The following is a 13,138-nucleotide window of genomic DNA, read 5'->3' as shown; positions in this document are numbered from 1 at the left end:
CAGTGACAGTCACCAACGATAAGGGACTCATCATTAGGGAGCCTTCAGAAATTACAGGGGGGGGGGGCAATGGGGGTCACTTTTTAGAAAACAGTTCAAGGGGAGGGTCACTTTTTATAAACATATCCTGGGGGGGTCACTTTTGACAGAAGCTGATTTTATGGCAAAAACTTTGATTGTCCTGTGATATTTCCTGAATAGTAAATCGCCAACGAAATAGGTATACATTATCCACAAGTTTCACAAGCAAAGAAGATGAAGTGGTATCCTACACAACTTGAACAGTTAAAACTGATAAAAGGCAAGAGGCAGAAACATATGCAACAGGTGGAAAAGTGTATATCTTTTCTCAAATGTACATAAATTCAAAGATATGGTCAGTTTTATATTGGAAAAGCTTGTGCATAGTTCTCTCATAGGCTACCATGTACGGTAAATAAAATTTGGGGTTAAATGCCAAAATCAAATTTTTTACACAACCGTGGATTTATAACCACTCTAGTTTAATCAAAAACATTACTATAAATAATTAAGCGCACATACATGCACAGCTTTACATGTACCTAGTTTTGTATTGGAAAACAAATTATTCATAATTTCATAGTTTCACCATAGACCGCCATGCTTAGTGAATTTACATTTCAGTGAAATTCCAAAATCAAATTTCTTGCTCGACCATGGACATACAACAACTCTAATTTAATCAAAAACATTAATATAAATAATAAAGCACACATTCATGCACAGATTTACCTAGTTTTGAATTTGAAAAAATTATTCATAATTTCATAGTTCCATCAGAGACCACCATGCTTAGTGAATTGACTTTTCAGTGACATTCCAAAATCAAATTTCTTGCACATTCATGGACTTGTAACCACTCTATTCTAATCAAAAACAATGATGTAAAAAATCAAGCATCCATCATGGAAACTGTATCTGTGTGAGTTTCTTGTTTACAACAATGTACCGGTATTTTGCAACTTTTAAATTATATGATGTTGTAGATTATGACTTTTAACTTTCACCAATTACCATCATACCTTAATGACGCTGTTAACTTTGGTTGTACGGGTCCAATACGACCCTTGAGTACAGTTTCGATGACTGCTTCCCTTTGATGATAATAGCTTTAAATCTTTACATCTCAAGTTTTATTATTCTTTAGTAAATTTATAAATGTCAAATTTCATTTTTCTCATGACTTTTGAATTTCCTCCTAATTTGAAATTTTAAATATTTATTTTAAGAATTCTATGGTAAAACACAGACTGAAGAAAAGATAAGAGATGGAGAACTACAGCACTCTTAAGCCAGGTGTGATAGTAGAAGTGTTCTTTGTCCAGCATGCCAACGGGTTCTTCAGATTGATATATGTTAAAGTGAATTATTATGAGTTAAAAGTCCACCGACACTGATCCAGCAGGGTATTGTTGAACACTGCATTACGTCCAGCACACCAGATAATCAGTAGGAAGACAATCGGAAGAAAGGCAATAAAATGAGGCAACATTGCAATCAGACTTTTTTTAATACATGCAGAAATATTGTTAAGAAAGTAGGTGATAAATTCTGCTCTGAAAAATTACAATTTTTAAGCTTTATAACCTCTCGGAAAGTGTGTATAACATGTGCATTGTCAGCTAGGTGATATCAACATAAACTTCTGTACTGCTGTACTTGTACATGTAGGTGACTATTTTGATGCTAACAGTATATACACAACACCTCGAATATAGTTGAACATAGTATTAATTACGTTCTTGTGAAGGACTGATGTTTAATCAAAATGACATGCAGTATTGTTTGCCAATCTTTCACGTCTATTGTAAGCTTCACTGTTAAAGATGCAAAGTTTCTTAAACTGATGGATTTCGATCGTCTGTTGTCAGGCATTCGTTGTCTGGAGTATGTCACCTTTTTACATTCCCAGCATCTTCAAAATTACTCTTCTGATTCCTTTAAAATGTGGAGTACAGGTAACCAGGGATGACTTTAATCAGATTTGTTCAAATTGTGATGAAATATACAAATTTGTATTTTTAAGGCTAATTTTATACTTTTTGGTCAAAAATTTGTTACGTAAGTACTACTCATTCAATAGCGTTACATATTGTGTCAACAGGTTCCTAGGGGTTATTTATGTATTAAAATATCATGAAATCTACAATTTTGTATTTTGGGGCAATTTTTGCCATTTTTGCTGAAAAATTGTTTCTCAAAAACTGCTTTTGTGATAGCTTTGACATTTGATATACAGGTTCCTGGGGATTATCTCAATGTGATGTATTAAAATTGTTATAAGATCAACACGTTTGTATTTTTCTGGCAATATTAGCCTTTTTGGTCAAAAATGTTTTTCAATAAGCTACTCACCTGATAGCATCGGTTAACATGTTCTTAGAATGATCTTAATATAATTTGTTCAAATTAATGTTAAATCGTCCGAGTGTATTTTTGCTATTATTTTTGTCACTTTTTGTCAGGCCATCCTGAAATGAGCTAACAAAGATTTCCACCTTCATCATCAACACAAGTATCACAAATTATAGTCATTCTGTACATGTAACACGGTGAAGCTGTATCAGCCGTAGGGACGCCAGTTTATAACTAATAATCCTGTTTTTCACTGTTCCATAATCAAAATTTGCCACTTGTATCTAGATTCTATAGCAGTAGCTGTGTAATTGGCATTGGTGAAAGATACATGCATTCTTAAATACTGTAATAGGAAACACTCTGTGCTGTGTATTGATTATAATTTGTTCTGGGAACTTGCAAACTAGTTTGTTACTTTTAACGAGAGAGGATTTACAACCAAAGTGTACGGTACATAACATGTGTTTACCACATTGATATAGTTTTATTTTGTGAAAAGTCACTAATAATCAAATTTCTGGAGGCAGCCTTTACAACAATTAACAGTCAAAAGTAAAGAAATCACTGCCTGTATGTGCAAAGCTGGAACAGGATTTGTGTGGTCTTTACCATTGTCCTAACACAATAATTGGGAAAAGCTGGTGATATGCGGGAAGCAAAAATGTATAATTTTTGTGTGTTTACATGTTAACATAATATTATCATGTACATATTAAATTTTCTTTAATAAAAGACGAGTTCACTTAGATTTGCTGATTTTTTGAATTGCTGTTAACTTGTCTTTTATTAACTACTCACTTTTTACTCTAAAACAATACAAACAGTTTCTCAAACATATCAGTTTATTCACAATGATAAGACAAGGTGGCCTATTTGTTCATAAGAAATGTTCATTCTCCAACATTGACATGACCTGCTTGTGCTTTGAGACGGCCTTCAATTGAACACCATCTCAAGCAGGGTCAGCCCGTGCTTTGAAATGGCGTTCAATTGAACGCCACCTCAAGCAGGGCCAGGCTGTGCTTTGAGATGGCGTTCAATTGAACACCATCTCAAGCAGGGTCAGCCTGTGCTTTGAGATGGCGTTCAATTGAACGCCATCTCAAGCAGGGTCAGCTAGCATTCTTCCAAAAAAAGACTGTTCCAGGCACCTGCTACTCTGTCTACACAGTCGATTTTAGAAATCTTCAACAATATACGTAATATATTTTAATTTTTCAAATTAAATTTCTGAGACTATAAATGCAGGTTATTTTGTGTTTAAAAGATATCATAATAAACCTGTAAGAAAAAGATGATTTTTACCTGCAAAAAATAAGGTTTTTGACGTTTAATGTTTCTATTTGTCAGGCTTTAATACTTTAAAATGTCAGTTAAATAGAGAGTGTGTGAAATTGCAATAATTTACGTGAAAATATCATTATTTGGTCAAGATCAGAAAATCCCAAATTAGATCAGAAGGTATGGTTACCTCGGATAGGTAACCTCTGAAAAATCGACAAGCGTGCAACGTTGTAGAAAAGTTGTTCGTAGTTCCATAGATGAGCATGCATATTTGAATACCATATACGCTGTTTTCAAGATGTGTAAGCCAGAATATATCAAAACAGCAAATTGATTAGCCAAGTATTTTAAAAAAAAATTGGTAAGAAAGTTAATGAGGCTGATGAGTCCCCCCAGGACAGCTGTGCAGGGCCGGGGCCATCGTCGATAAGTGAGGATGATCGATCAAACAACGCTATTTTGACTTAGCCAGTGAGATTGGTAACGATGTAATCGACGCTGAAATTTCAAGTCCACTCAGCTCAACAGAATTGAATCAACTGATATAAACAATTACCAAACTTGTCACAATTCCAAAGGTAATTCCTCAAAATATGAGAGAAAAGGTTCAGTTTCGATGTCTGAAGGAAGAAATGGAATTTGATTGCCTTCCAAACGACGTGTGAAGACTCTCAATATCAAAAGCAGTCGCTATACATTCGCAGGTGTCATCTATGAGATTGGATGGAAATATGCGCCGTTCTACCGTCGTATTTCTTGAAATCTCGGAGCAAATCGAGTTGGTCTTACTCAAAGCGTATATTTTTTTTCACATATGCATAGTCTTACCATAATCCCCCTTTCGTAGGGGATATTGGCGTTTTAAAAGACAAAGCAAATATCCTATATATGTATCAAGTAGTTAATTCGAATATCAGCAAGACTGACATTAACTATTTCTCTGAGACCGTAATGAAACCGTTTAAGTCAAAATAAATTAAACAAAATACAGGAAGTATAAACTAAAGCTAAACTCACACTCTTTAAAGACTCAGGGGTCTTACGTCCAATTGAGCAGTAGTGTTGTTGGAATTGATCTCAGTGAAATACAATGTTGACTGAACGTTTATGTTTGTTTACAGGGTTTCATTAGCATAACACACCCGTGACTTACCGAATTTGAGAAATCAAATGCTCTGAAAAGTTTCTTACTAACTCAAAGTTGCATAAAATACAAGTAACAAACACAACTGTTAATAAGAAGTCTTCAATAAAAAGTTATAAAAGTAATCAGAGTCCGTAAGAGCATAATCAGTGTCCATTAGAGTTCATTCAGTTCTGTGCCGTTGTTTATCGTACCTTAGTTAAACATGTGTACTAACGTCTACTAACCAGTTATTATGTATATTCGTAGAAAACTATGGCATCAAACAGGTTCATGTTTAATCCTCAAACGGGGTCGTTGCAAGCAATTCTGATGACAAACTATCTGCTTCTCCCTGAGAGCGTCAGGTCCTGAAGGGCTGTGGCGGAGTCCAGTTACTTTTGTATCCGCCAAGTGCCAACCACTCCAAGAAATAACCACCCTCAGTTGCTTTAGTTTAGAGTTGATTTATTCAAGAAGAGGTGAAAACTGGGTAAATAAAGAGATTAAAATACAAGGTCATTCATTGTCTACATCGGAGAGTCGAGGCAAATCTTGAAATTGATTTGCCCCGACTCTCCGATGTAAACAGATGTAAACGGATGTAAACGGAAGAAAAGAACTAAATTCTACAAAAAATATCTAAGCACTGCATTCAAAATGGTCCTCTAAATAATTGGAAAGTCATAAAGGGAAATCAACTTACATCGTTGCGCCTACAGTCCTACTTTTGGCTGGAGTGTTAGTGAGATCCACGTGGCATGTCTACTTGCTTTAAGACAGTGGAAGAAAAACGTGTCTGCGTGGGTGTAATTTAATCTTTAACCTTTTAATTGTTTTACCAAGAAGTTTCTTGACCTTTGTGTCAGAGGGCCTTAAGAAAGATAGAGGGCGATCTTCTGAAAATCTAGTAAGGGTCATGAAGGGTCAATTCAACACACTCCTCGTCTAAAAATGCGCGGTAAGCTGAATTCTTACCAATCATAAATTTCAAATAGAATTAATGTCTACTAACATTTTAGGTCTAACTAAATTCTAAAAGCTAAGAGTATATACGAAAGAGTTCATACTAAGAGAGTCCGTATATAGTGTTCATTGAATTCAATCACAAAGTTCAATTTGTACTTTCAATCAAAACTAATTCACTAATAGGTCTGAGCTAGGTTCGATGTTCGCCATCTTTGTAGATCATCATGTCTACTGTTCCTACTTTGTTGTCATCGCTTGGGTAGACTTTACTATACGAGCGAGGGGCCAGCTGTTTCTTGCGTATTCTTTCTCTCTCAAAGATCCATGTCTCCTTCTTTGACGTTGATTTAAATTTGTTCCATTTTGATCGTGGCTGATGACTTTGTAGATATTCTTTTCTCCGTCGTATCCAGAATGGATCAGCTAGATACTGTACGCGTCGCCAACATTTTCTACTGTAGATGTCTTGTTGGACGAATGAGCCTGGTGGTGGGGTCAGTGATTGAGTCTTCATGGGGAGTAGCATGTTAGGGGTGAGAGCTTGGGATCGTTTGAATCTGATGATACCGTTGTTATAGTCTGGAGTTTACGATGGCGCTGGCTTCTGCCATGAGAGTTGTCAGCAAGTCATGTGTGTATTGTTGCTTGCCTAGTTGATAGTGCATGGAGTCAAGAACGCGTCTGATGGTACCAATTTGTCGTTCCCATATGCCGCCAAAGTGGGATGCGTGAGGTGGGTTGAAAATCCACTCACAGTCTCTTGTTGTAAGGAATTTCTTGATGCGGTCTTGATCCAGCTCTTTGGCTGCTGCCTGAAATTCGTTCTTTGCACCGATGAAGTTGGTGCCCTGGTCACATCTAAGGTTCTCAATGTTGCCGCATATAGCTATGAAGCAACATAGGGCGTTGATGAAGGATGAAATGTCCATGGAGTATATTACTTCTATGTGCACTGCTGTAGTGTAGAGACAGACAAAGATAACTGCCGATCTTTTTGCTTCAGACGTAATGGCTCTGGTTTTGTGAGAAGCTATAGCCCAGGGGCCGAAAACATCCATTCCGACGTTGGTGAATGGTGAGGTTTTCTCTGTTCTGTCCGACGGTAGGTCGGCCATGAGTTGAGTGAGTGGTTTTGCTCTCAATCTTCTGCATATCGCACATTTGTGTAGTATACTTCTTACCATGTCATGTACACCCATGATCCAATAGCCATTAGCTCTGACGTTTGACAGGGTGAGTTGTCTGCCTTGATGTTGTACTTGTCGATGTACATGATCGATGATAAGTCGTGAAATGTGGTTGTCCTGTGGGAGGATGATGGGGTGTCGGCCGCAGAGGTCGAGGTCCGATTGGCGAAGTCTTCCTCCAACGCGGATGAGTCCTTTTTCATCGATGAATGGGTTCATCCGGCTGATGGGATTCCGTTTCTGTAGTTTGTTGTTGTCAGTGCCTGCTGACTTTGCTGCAGATAGTATCTCATATTCTTTATGAAACACACTTTTCTGTACTGAGCATAGGATGATGGTTTCTGCATGTGCCATCATCTCAGTTTTCAGTTCTTCTGGAGACTACTCTTTCTCTTTTTTGTCTGTTTTTTCTGGTGATTTTCTTTGTCTGATTTTGCCTATTAAGTTGGCGATACTTCTCTTCAAGGATCTCCATGATGAGAATCGTTGAAATCGGTGAGCACCTAAGTCGTCTTGTTCTACTTCCTTCGTTGATGTGTTGAGGACAGCAAGTTGATTGCGGACCTCAGGATCTTCATCACTTACTGTGTATTTGTGTTCTGTTTCTTCGTGGTTGTCTTGCTCGTCTCGCTACCACAGGAATGCTAGTCCTGATAGCCAAATAGTTGAGTTGAGTCTGGGGGCTGGTACACTGCGTGATGCGATGTCAGCTAGATTTTTGTGTGTAGAAACATGTCGCCACTGGTGTGGTGATGAGATGTTGTGTATCTTTTCTACTCTGTTCGCTACGTATACGTGGAAACGTTTCAAGCTGCTGTTTATATATCCAAGGACGATTTCGATGTCTGTGTGATATATGGTGTTGTTGATATTCAGGCCGATTTCTGATATGATCTTCTATGCGAGTTTTGTCGCCAGGACAGCTGCACACAGTTCTAGGCGAGGTATGGAGACTGCATGAGTCGGGTTTACCTTTGCTTCGCCGAGTATGAATGATACGTTGACGTTGTTTTCATGGTTAATTAACCGCATGTACGCTACAGCACCTACGGCTTCATTGCTGGCGTCAGAAAAAATGTGACACTCAGTTTTCTTGATGGGTCCGAAGGTAGGTGGAGTGTAGCATCGCTGTAGCTGTATCTTTGTGATGTAGTTGAGGTTGTTGCACCAGCAGGTCCATCTGGGCAAGTATTTCTCAGGTAATGTTTCATCCCATCCAAGGTTTGATGAATTATGTCCTTTAGTTTTTGTCATAAGGCCTCGTAGTATTAGTTTTCCCTCTATGGAAACTGGTGCGAGTATACCGAGTGGATCGTATATTGAGTTTACGATTGCCAGTACTCCCCGCCGTGAGAATGGCTTCTCCTTCAAGTCTACTTCGAATGTGAATGCGTCCGCCTCTAGAGACCACTTGACCCCTAATGATCTCTGTGTTGGTAAGGTGTCTTAGTTGAAATCCAAACTCTGTAGATCTTTGGCTTGTACTTCGATTGGAAGTGCTGTCATGACTTCTTCATCATCAGAAACGATCTTGTGGAAGTTATCGTTTCTGGTCGCTAGCAAGTCTCTTGTTCTATTGACGAGACTGACAGCTTTCTGTGCATCTGGAGCAGAGGTTAGTCCATCGTCGACGTAAAAGTTCTTGTCGATGAACTCTTTCACGGTCTCTCCATATGTAGATACGCCGTCTTCAGCGATCTTTCTCAGTCCGAATGTAGCAATGGCTGGTGAGGAGACATTGCTGAACAGGTGTACGTTCATCCTCTACTGAATTACTGGTTTCGTGGGGTCATTGTCTATGAACCAAATGAAGCGCAGATAGTCTCTGTGTTCTTTGTTGACATGGAAGTTATGAACATTTGTTCTATGTCACCCATTACTGCTGTCTGCTTGCGTTGGAATTGTAGCAGGATACCGATGAGGCTGTTCATTTGGTCAGGTCCCTGAAGCAATGCGTCGTTCAAGGATACTCCGTTTTACTTGGCACTGGAGTCGAACACTACTCTGATCTGTTGTTTCTTGGGATGTTAGACACGGAAGTGTGGAAGGTACCATGCGTTGTTGGCATCTTTTTTGTCTTCTGGAATGGGACTTGTGTGGTTGCATTTCAAAATTTTCTTCATATACTAAAAGACTAAGTATTCTTTCATCATTTGTGGTCTACGCTGAAACTGATTCTGTAGATTGTAGAATCAGTTCAGAGCTGATTGTCGGTTGTTTGGTAATTTCTTCGTGTCTTGCCTGAAGGGGAGAGGAAGTTTTAGATTGCCTTCCTCATTTACATGGACTTCTCGTTGCATGATGTCCAGGAATTGCTTGTCTTCAATGGAGGGTGCCTTTTGTTCATCGTAAGGTGTCCGCTTGAAGACGGTGGTGCCAAAGTTGACGGGTTTCGAGCCTATTATGTCTTTGATGTGGATGTGATGATTACATTCGAGCGCTGATTCGTCGTAGCCGTTGAAGGTTGCAGTCATACGGTGTACTGGAGTGCGGATTACACCTCTTGCTGTCTCTAGGCACAGTTCGCCTGAAATTGTCCACCCTAGGTCGGTGCGTTGAGCCCAAGGCGAGTTTACAGGTCCGTTCCTTGTTTCTCTGACTTTCAGTGGTTCTGGGCAGTTTCTGCCGATGAGGAGGTGAATTCCAACGTTCTTTTTTGGTTCTGGAATGTAATCGATGATGGGCTTCAGATGTTTGAAGGCCTTGCAGATGTCTGGTGTGGGTATTTCGTTCTTGTCGCTCAGTATGTTGTCGTTTTCTAGCAGGACGGGAAGAGAGAATTTTTTCTTTCTGTCATGTGATTCTATGATGACGCGGTTGCTACGTCGTCCTTTCTGAGTTCTCCTTTGCCGCTACATGTTGACAGTTCGTATTCAAGGTCTGGGCCGTGTATCTTCAGTGCGTCGAAGGTGGCTGTCACCCATACAGGCGTTGGACTGGTTGTCTAGGACTATGTAAGTTTCTATGTAGTCTGGTGGTCGGTCTTGTGTATACACCTTTGCGAGGACTATCTTCCCTCATGAACGTCCGGCTGGGCATTTTGTGAGTCTGGTGCATTTTGTTATAGCTTCTTGGGTTTCCTTTTCTTTATCTTCTGGTTTGTTTCAGTTGTTTTCTGCTAAGACCTGTCACCAGTTGTAGGGTGGAGACAGGTGATGTGTTTCTTGTTTTTGCATATGGCGCATTCAATCGTTGATGTGCAGTCTTTGGCGAGATGTTTCTCAGTGCATTTAAGGGGGAGACCCACATTCGCAGACACTTTTCTTTAACCTGATTTTTCACCATTAAAATGAATCTTTAACCCGACATGTACTATATGTTTGGGTAGGTCGACAGTTGAAGATTAAAAAAATTGTGAGAATATTTCAAAACCTGTTTGCATGTGTTTGTTTTGCTCAAAAATGTGTGTTTTTGAGTTTTTTCACTTAAAAAAGTGTAAGTACGAGAGGGTGATGGCCATTGGTGAGCCGTTTACTGCAATCGATAGCAGGGTAAGGTGTGTAAAAAAACGTGTCTTGGATTTTTGATACTTCGCTTTGTTTTTGCACAATTAGCCTTGAAAGTGAGAAGTGGTGGATTCTGAATAAATTAACGGCTTTTGTCCACGTTTGTCACGATATCTTGTGCTTCTGGAATATTATCGGAATTCTCAGACACAGTTTTGAAGAAACAGTCACTAACTACAACCTGTGCAAAGATAAGGCTAATCCGTCAACGCGGCGCCAAGTTACACTCTCCAGAAGTTGCGATACATTGCCAAAAACGGAACGGAGTAAATCGCAGAAATGTGTATGGGACCCTTGGAGTCGCACAAAGTCAGCTAAAATTCTGGTTCGCTCGCATTTTCGGTGTAAATTCTCAGCCCATAATGAATACAGGACTTTTTACACAATTGTCTGAATTTGTGGTATGAATGAAATTATACATGACGTGAAAATTGGAAGAACATGAACACTGAAACGGCCAGTTCGCGGCATAAGCGTTAGGCTTTATTTACACAACTGTCATTCCGAGCTAAATCTGGGGATAATCTTCTTGCTAAATACAAACTAGCGTATTAACTGTGCACTGTAGTGTACCAGTTAAAATTTGATTATCAAGCGAAGAAATGGCTGGCTGCATATATACTTCGTAAAATTATGTGTTTTTGCATGCCAAGTCCGTTGACATTGTGTTTTCCCCTCTTTTGGTTGCGCAATCGTCACCGCGTTTTCAGCTTCCTGCCCGGAGAGAGATACGTGACAATGAATTTACAATGTGGTACATACCGACAAAGACGAAATTCATTCAGACGCCGTGTTACAGACGTTAGCTTTTACGTTCCGTACTGCATATTGAAGTACGACCACAGTCCGCCTTGAACATGGCATGGAGCTAAAAACGGACAGCTACATGAACGCGGTTTCCGACCTCAGAAGCACCAGTGCCGGGCTAACTTTGTGTTGTGCCAGGTTAGAACCCATCGTTAGGCTAAACTAAATATAACACCTGACAATATCTGGTATCTAAAACGATTTCCTAATAGAAAGATAAAAAGTTGGCGAAAAACTGAAATAAATCGATTCTGACACAATACTTGAACACTTCTAAAGCGACTTGTTTTGGCTTCGCAAGTGCCATGGAGGCGAGAACCTTAAACAGATGTGAATCTGTGACCACGCTGATATTAAACTGAATGCGTCATTCTAAAATCGCGACGGTCGAATTTTGTACAAGTAATGAAATGCGTGAACTTCAATCAAACAGTTGAATATCGCGTTGGCTGATGTGTGGAAACGAGCATTCGTCGTTCTCCGGTGGCGACTATCTGTTGACTATAATAGCGACGATAGACAGGCCAGCAGCACGCTGTTTTTCAGCGTGATTGAGTTTATCCACAGGAAAAAGTAGTTGCTGATTCGAAAAAAGCACGTTCATGGTTGTTTAATTTTTTTCAAGTTCATGGAAATTATTCTCTCATTTTCAATTTGGCTTCTTTAAATTTATTGCATAAGTTTATAATTACCTAATAACAATTCAATCGCAATGATTTTAAAGCTATACCGACATGAATTTGTGCTGTGAAATATCGCATACTTTTCAATCGAGATTGATTTCGACCCTGGACTTCGACTCACTTCATGAGCAAGTCCGCCAATAAAAGTTCAGTTGATCAAGACAAATTATATATGCTCTATGATTAGCTCCGGTACAGATTTAAAAACAAATGCTGGGTCAACATTGTGTTTACATTGTAAATCACGGCATCATTCTAAACTGTACGTGCAATACTCGCATCACGTTCCCTCTGTGTCTGCATAGAATTTACAAAACAATAAGCTCAAACCGGGCAGAGCAGACACCGGCGCGATTTTCTCGTTACAAAATTTCGAACTATTGGCATATTTCTAATTTCTACTGAGAGGAATGTTGCTCGCCCAACTGTCGAAACAAAAAGACGTCGCAACCATTTTCACAAAAAAGATAGAAAACTTGTGGTGACGTACAGAACGTAATCTTCATTGCATGCTTTACGTGGAAACCGTAACCACCGGAGGGACGGTGCCATAACGTAGCGGTAACAATTTTGGTTGCCGGACTTCACTGAGCATTTGCAGACGTTTAAAACTCATCTGACATTTTTATCATCAGTCGCAATTAGTTTGGAGCGGGATTAATTTGAATGTCGACCTTCATAAGCTTAAGGTGCAGACAAACATGTAAACTGTTATCAGAAAAAGACATAATTTTTGGATTTTCGGAGTAGCCTAGTTTGATTGGGGCGGGGTCAGTTTTGAATGTCAGACTATACTTTTCATTGAGTCCACGTCATTTGTTAGCGGACACAAATGTACGTTTTGGTTTTCGGCGGCGATTAATTTTGAATGCTGGACTTTATTTAGCAAACATGTAAAGGACAAAGACCTACTATTTGGATTTTCGGCCGTTATTTGTTTTGTACGGGAACAGTTCTCTTCAATACGTGTTCTAGGAAAACGAGGTAAAAATTACGTAAACTACAATGAGCAGCCTCTCTGTTGTGCGCAAGATGTATCACCAGTTTTTATTCGAAGCTCAGTTTAGTGTTGAATGAGTAAGCGTTCTGCGTTACATTCCTCGCTTGCAACCATTTCCAGTTTACACCTTTTCAACGCATCGGAAACTGGAGTTTTAAGCCTGACTGTAACTCTGACAATTTTAACTGTTCTCTCATTCC

General features: G+C 39.3%; 3 protein-coding genes across 3 annotated transcripts; all 3 read right to left on the bottom strand.

Annotated features, from left to right (window-relative positions):
* Window positions 1–6,327: 6,327 nt before the first annotated feature.
* LOC139126237 (uncharacterized) lies at window positions 6,328–7,296 on the bottom strand. The gene has a single exon (XM_070692284.1). It carries the CDS (start codon window positions 7,294–7,296, stop codon window positions 6,328–6,330), a length of 969 nt encoding a protein of 322 aa, XP_070548385.1.
* Window positions 7,297–7,839: 543 nt separating this feature from the next.
* LOC139126236 (uncharacterized) lies at window positions 7,840–8,196 on the bottom strand. Its single transcript, XM_070692283.1, has one exon. The coding sequence runs from the start codon at window positions 8,194–8,196 to the stop codon at window positions 7,840–7,842; it is 357 nt and encodes a 118-aa protein (XP_070548384.1).
* A 192-nt stretch (window positions 8,197–8,388) lies between these two features.
* On the bottom strand, window positions 8,389–8,703 carry LOC139126235 (uncharacterized). Its single transcript, XM_070692282.1, has one exon. The coding sequence runs from the start codon at window positions 8,701–8,703 to the stop codon at window positions 8,389–8,391; it is 315 nt and encodes a 104-aa protein (XP_070548383.1).
* Window positions 8,704–13,138: the final 4,435 nt, after the last annotated feature.

The sequence above is a fragment of the Ptychodera flava genome (genome assembly GCF_041260155.1).
Source record: "Ptychodera flava strain L36383 chromosome 3 unlocalized genomic scaffold, AS_Pfla_20210202 Scaffold_27__1_contigs__length_13241970_pilon, whole genome shotgun sequence".
NCBI classification, from domain to species: domain Eukaryota; kingdom Metazoa; phylum Hemichordata; class Enteropneusta; family Ptychoderidae; genus Ptychodera; species Ptychodera flava.
Note: the sequence above shows the minus strand (reverse complement) of the source record. Positions and strands in the feature narration are given on the sequence as shown.

Coding starts and splice junctions, on each gene's coding strand:
- LOC139126237 (XM_070692284.1), bottom strand. CDS start 7,296: ATGGCACATGCAGAAACCATCATCCTATGCTCAGTACAGAAAAGTGTG.
- LOC139126236 (XM_070692283.1), bottom strand. CDS start 8,196: ATGACAAAAACTAAAGGACATAATTCATCAAACCTTGGATGGGATGAA.
- LOC139126235 (XM_070692282.1), bottom strand. CDS start 8,703: ATGAACGTACACCTGTTCAGCAATGTCTCCTCACCAGCCATTGCTACA.